Below are 7,358 nucleotides of genomic sequence, written 5' to 3'. Positions count from 1 at the left end.
TCGGGATGCTTAGTGTTATTTCTATTATTCCTGAAGGCTACAAACCTAAATGGAGATTATATATATATTTTTTAATTGACCTTTAGAGAGGAAATGAGATGGAAACACTGATTGCCTGCCTCCTGCATTCCCCCCCCACCCCACCCCCACTGGCATCTAGCCAGGAAACTGGCTTCTGCCCTCAACAGGATACGAACAGGCAACTTTTCTGTGCATGAGATGACACTCACACAACAGCCCCACTCCTCCAACTGCCAGAGTTTTTATTTCTAATTTACAAATTTCATTTTTATAAGAAATAGCCGGCTATGAGAGAACATACATAATCCTATGCTATTCATTTAAAAAGAAAACTTGAGAAGATACAAAGACCAACAAGTCAACATTTCATACAATGTCTGCGTATCTGCAGTCAGCACACATTGTGAAGCTATGGAGCTAAGTTACTCAATGTTCACTACACCTGTCAGGCCCTGGATTCAATGCTTCACAAGAATTATATCATTTAATCCTCTCCGCAACCTGACATGGCTTAACCATCTATTTCCTGGGGAGGAAACCAGGCTCAGAGACTCAATGTGAACTGCCTGATTGTAGAGGCAATAAAAGGCAGGGCTGGAAGACAAACAGACAGGTGTCTAATAACAGGGTTCTGTTGTGGCCCATGAGCATAGAGCTTTGGCTGAAGGAGTTCCCATAATCACCACCCTCATATGGCTTTTCTTCGGTGTGAATTCTCTTATGGTTAAGGAGACAGTGACTGGACCCACATGATTTCCCACATTCACTACACTCATACAGCTTTGCACCAGTGTGCGCACTCTGGTGAACATTGAGGCTACACTTTTGACTGAATGACTTCCCACAATCACCACACACATAGGACTTTTCACCAGTGTGAGTTCTCTGGTGACTCTTAAGGTTACACTTTTCCCTGAATGACTTTCCACAATCAGTACACTGATATGGCTTTTCTCCAGTGTGAATTCTCTTATGGTTAAGGAGATGATGACTGGACCGAAATGATTTCCCACATTCACTACACTCATATGGCTTTGCACCAGTGTGCACAATCTGGTGAACGTTGAGGCTACACTTTTGACTGAATGACTTCCCACAATCACCACACACATAGGGCTTTTCACCAGTGTGAGTTCTCTGGTGACTCTTGAGGTTACACTTTTGAGTGAATGACTTCCCACAATCACTACACTGATATGGCTTTTCTCCAGTGTGAATTCTCTTATGGATAAGGAGATGAAGACTGGACCCACATGATTTTCCACATTCACTACACTCATACGGCTTTGCACCAGTGTGCACTCTCTGGTGAGTGTTGAGGCTATACCTTTGCCTGAATGACTTCCCACAATCACCACACACATAGGGCTTTTCACCAGTGTGAGTTCTCTGGTGACTGTTGAAGGCACACTTTTGCCTGAATGACTTCCCACAATCACCACACACATAAGGCCTTTCACCAGTGTGAACTCTCTTGTGTTGAGTTAGGTTAGAGCACTGCCTGAAGAACTTCCCACAATCAGTGCACTCATAGGGCTTTTCTCCCGTGTGAACTCTTTGGTGTTCAATGAGGGTGGTGCTTTTTCTAAAGAACTTCCCACAATCAGTGCACTCATAGGGCTTTTCTCCCGTGTGAACTCTCCTACGTCGATTGAGGTTAAATGTACCTATGGAGACTTCCCCACATTTGTTACCCTCATTATTCACTTCTTCAGAGCAGACACTCTGATGTCGAATGACTTTCCCGCTGTTGCTGGCAGCGTTTTCATGTCCACTCCAATTGTGATGACCTTTTCCACTCACAAATTCCCATGAAATCTCACGTGCACTGTGTGGCTCCCCAGTGCTGAGAGGGGCCTGCTGCTGGAGAAGCCCTGAGATGCCTGGGGAGACTTTCCCAACCTTCCCATTGCTTGAAGGTACCCAAGGACGGAAGCTGCAGCAGGTCACAAATGAGGCCCTGTCCACAGCTTCTTCCCAGGGCTTCTCTCCACTGGCTTCCCCCTGCTGCTGGTGAGGGTTTGCACTCAAACAGAAGTCTCTCACACATGTGTCACTGAAGAAGACTTTCTGCTCAAGATATGCTGCTTGTGACTCAGTCAGGCGCAGAATATCTTTGAACACTGAGAAACACCACATACACCGAAGGGTCCTCTGGGTTGCAGGAGCTGTCTCAGAAGCCCTGACCTGTGACTCTTCTTGTACACATAAACTCTGTTCAAAATAGGCCTCCCAATCATCCGTTTTATGCCAGCAACCTGAAAAGAGAGAAATGAACAGAAACTGAATGTTGACTGTGGTGACGGGAAATTCCATTGTGAAAATGTTTTGCACATAATATTTGGGTTGTATGAAATTGTCTGAAAACAAGAGATGTGCAGGAAGAATTAATAAGAAGCTGTTGTGAAGGGTTGAGCCTCTGAAGGTCACAAAACAGGGAAGACCTCACCAGAACCATGACACAGACATGGCAAGGACATGGAAGAGAAGATGCATTTACAGCTCAGGCCTCTGCTAACAGTGCTGAGCAGGGCTGGTCTGCTGACGAGAGGGGCAAGCTGTGCAGAAGGATGGTTATGTCTTCCTCCAAGTAAAATTCAATAAGCAAGTAGCAGGTCTTTGAGGAGAGAGGAGTCGGGGAGGGGATGACAGGAGAGTGAGGCCCTGACCAGGGGCTGGACAGCCCCAGACCCCAGTACCTCAGAGGCCACAGAGTGGCACATAAGCCACAGAGTGGCACATAAGCATGTATGTGCACCTCATAACACATGTGCAGGTCCATGTAGGAGAATACTGCACAGGGAGCAGTGCAGAGGGACAGATGATGCAAAATGGTGACAAAGGTGAAGGTAGCCATAACCCAGGAAGTCACAGATGAAATCCAAGACAGCAAAGTGTCAAGTATAGGAAAGAGAAGGTAGAAATGGGGGGCAGCCAGTGGCACCTTTCCCTAAACACAGATGGAAATTAGCTGGTTCCTGGTACCATCTGACCACCACCACTATGTGATACCTTCACCCAGTTGTCATTCAGTATGGCCAGACCTCCTCTGAGACCATCTTGCATGGTCACCCTATGGGGAAACCAGGTTTCTTCCTGATCTTCTACTCTACCGATGCATAAACCCTAACTATTCCAAGTACTAATTAAAGACAACGGAGGAGAGCAGCCAGCTCTGGCTCAGAGCAATCTGGCCCACAATGCTACTCTGCTAAGGTAACATTACAAACAACAGTTGAAGAAGGGTTTTAAAAGAATAGCCCAAGGTTCATGTAAGTGAAGAACATAACCTGGCACAGGCTGCCATAAAGCACCTTTCCCTAGAGGAAGGGGGAAGAAGGGAATGAAAATATGCATATTGTCACCCTCCCAGGGAGAGGAAGAGGAAGGTGGGACCCATTAAGCTGCCTGTAAGACTCCCACTTTCCATACACTTTCTGCACTTTTTGAGGCAACGGGTGTCAGGGACGTTTGTGGAGTCCATTGGTCAGGGCCCTCCACACAGCTCAGCACCGGCAGCCACAGCACATTTGACAAGACAGTGGCGGAAATGAGCAGAACCCGTGGTCTGCCTGTGGGAGAGAGAAAGCTATGTTTTGAGAATAAAGGAAGAAAGGGCATCACCTCACGACCCTGAGACAATGTGAAGGTCTTACCTACAGATGAGAGGAGCGCAAACACTTCCAGCATCACATCGCAGTACAGAAGTCTCTGAGCCTCACCAAGGAGCGCCCACTCCTCCTCAGAGAAGGCAATGGCCACGTCCTCAAAGTCCATATCCTGTCGTGATGGAAACAGTTCAGTCCGTGATCAGCTTCTCTCCTAAGCGTTTACTTTAGTCATATTTCCCACTCTCCATATCCACTCCCCACATCACAGAAAATAGTAGGCCTTACATCCATCAGAGTCACTCTCTCCTTATATTCCTACTGATACTGTGTCTTCCCACAGCAATAGAGCAGATGCCCAGATTGATTATACCTAACATCAGGGCCTCACATTTAGGGTCAACGCAATGGGTGTCACCAACACAGGGGACAGATAAATGTTGGCCATAAAGAGAGAGGTGAGTGATTTGACACTGGTCCTGTGGTGCAATATCCTTGTTGTCCAACAAATTCTCCCTCCAAGACCCCAAATAACATGGCATCACTCGTCACCCATTCGATTCCAGGCCTAGGGTGCTGAGGTCAACACTTTGCTCTACCTGTTTCCCATAATTCTTTGTATCACACTTCTCCCATACAGCTTCATTCCCAGAGTCAAAACTTTAAAGGCAAAGCATATTCACCATGAAGAGGAGGGGCTGTTTTCAAATCACCTTTTCAACCTTCTAACTCACCTCCTCTGTAATGTATTTCCCTCTTACCCTTCTCCCTTCCCCAAGCCAGTAGAGATTTTTAAGCCCAGGTGACACTGATGTCTGTTATCCCATCCCCATTGATCACTGTATCAGCCCAACAACACCAGGCAGGTGTGCACCTATATGACACCTAAATTCTGGACCTGGCATGTAGTGCCACAACACCAGTCTTTTCAGGAATTACCCTAAAATTCCCCAGTTATCACCAGAAATGGACTCAACCTTCATTCCTTCTATGTTAAAATCAGGGATCTGTGGCCATGAATTCACACTCCCTCTCCAAGGGCCCATCACTCCTCCTCCCACACCTCTCTCACACCTGCACTCCTGTAGTCCCAGCTCCCATTGACATCTCCCTGGTCTTAGTCATTACTCAGCATGTGTGTTCCAGAGACTGCATGGCAAGTTCCAACAATATGAAGTACTAACCTGACCCTCATTGCCCACACCCAAGACCCAGCCTTCAGTTCCGCTATGAAGGCCTCCCTCCCAACTTGTTTTTTCCTTCCACCTCACCTATTGAGAACCACATCAGATCTCAGTTATCCAGAGCCCGCCTCTACTGCTGCTGCACTTGATATTCTTTCTCCACTCACAGCCTGTGGCCCTCTACCCCATGCCCAGTGAGTCTCACAGATGCCCACTCATGCCCATAAGCAAATCAACCAAACTGGATGCAACACACCAGGCCACACAAAGGGTCACAAGAAATCTGGGTGGGTGTTTAGGAAGTAAATATGGCCCTAACCGGTTTGGCTCAGGGAATAGAGCGTCAGCCTGCGGATTTGAGGGTCCCAGGTTTGATTCCAGTCAAGGGCACGTACCTTGGCTGAGGGCACATCCCCAGTAGGGAGTGTGCAGGAGGCAGCTGATGGATGTTTCTAACTCTCTATCCCTCTACTTTCCTCTCTGTAAAAAATCAATAAAATATATTTTAAAAAAGAAGTAAATATGCACTAGCCAAAGTCTAACCTTTTTTGAATTACTCTTCTACCTCCAATAGAAGTAGGTGACCTTCGACTCCTCCCTAGTCCAGATGGTTATTTTTTTAAGTAGCCTTCATCTTGAACTCTTCAGAGTTCCAGATGGTCACTGACTGGTCTCTGAAATATCTCATAACTTAAAAGGAAAAAATAAGATTTTACATTCCCCATGAACATTGCTCTTCTGACTACGAACTTTTCCTTCTCAGTTGATGGTGCTGTCATATCTTCAGGTGCTAAATCCAACCTTCACATCATCTCTGATTCTTACCTCTCTCTCCAATCCTCAAAATTAGAAAATCCAGGTGGCCACAGCTATAACCCTGATCCATATGCAACTGCTTCATCCAGACCCACAACCACTACTGTGCTCCAGGTCCCCTCACTCTCACCAGCACTATCACAGCAGCCTCCGCCCTGGGCCTCCTACCACCGTCCTCACACCCATCCTGTGCATCAGGCTGCAGCCACGGGGAGTCTAATGAGACCTGGGACAGGTCACCTGCTCTGCTGCTCCCATGACCCCAGTGACCCCATCGCCAGCAGAACAGAAACCCAAGTGGTCACAAAGCTCCTCTGCACTTGGTTCCTGTCCCACTGTTTCCAGTTCCTACTTTTTTAAAAAATGGACCCCTGCTCGTCCCTGAATCAGCTTAGTCTGCACTCCAAGCCTTTGCACCTTCTGGAGCCCATGCGCGGAAGGACCTGTCACACACAATCCCACTGGCTGCCAAGATCAGCTGCCACTCATCTGACCCTTGACCTGGGCCTAGGATTCTGGGCTTGGTGTCCCTTCAAGGTCCCCAGGTCCAAGGTCCCCCGAGAAGAGGGGCCGAGAGCCCAGGACCCCACGACCTCAGAGGCCACCAGAGAGTGAGGCCCTGACAGGAGCCCCACAGCCCCGTCCCCCAGCGGCTCTGCGCCCGCAGGAACCGGCGGGAACTAAAGGGCTGAGGGCCGGGCACCCACCCCAGGACCCAGGGGCTCCGGCTGCTCAGGGCCCTGGCCCCGCCCCGGGGGGGTGACGCCCGCCGCCCTCGGGGCTCACGGTCCCTCTTTGCTCACAACCACCCCCGGCCCCGGCGCCCGGAGCAGGAAGTGAACCCCCTCCCGGACCCGCCGCTCGTCCTCTCCGTCGCCTTTAGACACAAACCAGACCTGGGTGCCCCCCTCCCGGCTCAGCCCCCCACGGCCTCCCCGGCGGCCCCGCAGCCCGGCGCCCTCCCTCCCCTCACACCCCGGGTCCCCACGGGGACTCACTGCGCTGGACGCTGCGCCCTGGGCGGCGGGACCCGAGCGGCGCCGGCCCCGAGGCTGGAGGGTCCGATGGGGTGAGGCCGAGGGACCTCTGTCGGCCGAGAGGAGTCGGGGAGCCTCGGACGCCCCAAATTCGAAGGTAGCGGCGCCACAGGCTCAGACACACCCTGCCCCGCGGGGCGCCGCCTCCCCGTCCCCTCCTCCTCCCGATGGACGCGCAGAAACCGGGAGCCGGCGAACAGTTTGAAAAAGTCAAAATGGCCACCGGGAAGAAGACTCCGGAAGTCCCGCCCTATTCGTAGGCACTGGAACCAAAACGCCCTACGTGTGCGCAGTGCATTCTGGGTAATGTAGTTTTCTCAGCCGCCCAGCAGAGGGCTGGCTTTCCAGCCCAGGAACTTGGGGAACAAGGTGATGTGGTGCTGCCAGGGGCGCTGGGGGAGGAGATGGGACCAGAGGCCGGGTTCACGGGGACAGACTGGCCCCCCAGGGGAGGGGGGGGGATGGAGAATTCCTGATCTGGGCTCTCTAGGTGAGACTCCACAAAATAAAATGTGTTGTTACCTAAAAGGAACAAATCACATTTCTGAAATTAGGCTGATGGGAACAAAATAATTTTTAGAAATGTGGACCGACAATAATATAACTAAGTGGTCCATTTTCATTTATAATCATACTACAGGCCTGGTGTATGGGATTCGTGCACTGGTGAGGCATGGCCTGCGGGGATTGGC

At 50.2% G+C, this 7,358-nt stretch overlaps 1 protein-coding gene across 2 annotated transcripts; it reads right to left on the bottom strand.

Annotated features, from left to right (window-relative positions):
- Window positions 1-243: 243 nt before the first annotated feature.
- On the bottom strand, window positions 244-6,890 carry LOC138999748 (zinc finger protein 551-like). Of its 2 annotated transcripts, XM_070401966.1 has the most exons (4): window positions 5,760-6,267; window positions 5,357-5,503; window positions 3,678-3,801; window positions 244-2,279 (listed from the first exon to the last, which is right to left on the bottom strand). In XM_070401966.1, exons 3-4 carry the CDS (start codon window positions 3,796-3,798, stop codon window positions 574-576), a joined length of 1,827 nt encoding a protein of 608 aa, XP_070258067.1. In that variant the 5' UTR covers window positions 3,799-3,801; window positions 5,357-5,503; window positions 5,760-6,267; the 3' UTR covers window positions 244-573. The 2 variants fall into 2 exon arrangements, with proteins under 2 accessions (XP_070258067.1, XP_070258068.1); XM_070401967.1 differs by lacking the exons at window positions 5,357-5,503; window positions 5,760-6,267 and adding an exon at window positions 6,628-6,890.
- Between the last annotated feature and the right edge of the window lie 468 nt (window positions 6,891-7,358).

Source organism: Myotis yumanensis, unplaced genomic scaffold (genome assembly GCF_028538775.1).
Source record: "Myotis yumanensis isolate MYYU_CA2020_CCGP unplaced genomic scaffold, mMyoYum1.0.hap1 SCAF_23, whole genome shotgun sequence".
In the NCBI taxonomy this organism is placed as follows: Eukaryota; Metazoa; Chordata; class Mammalia; order Chiroptera; family Vespertilionidae; genus Myotis; species Myotis yumanensis.
Note: the sequence above shows the minus strand (reverse complement) of the source record. Positions and strands in the feature narration are given on the sequence as shown.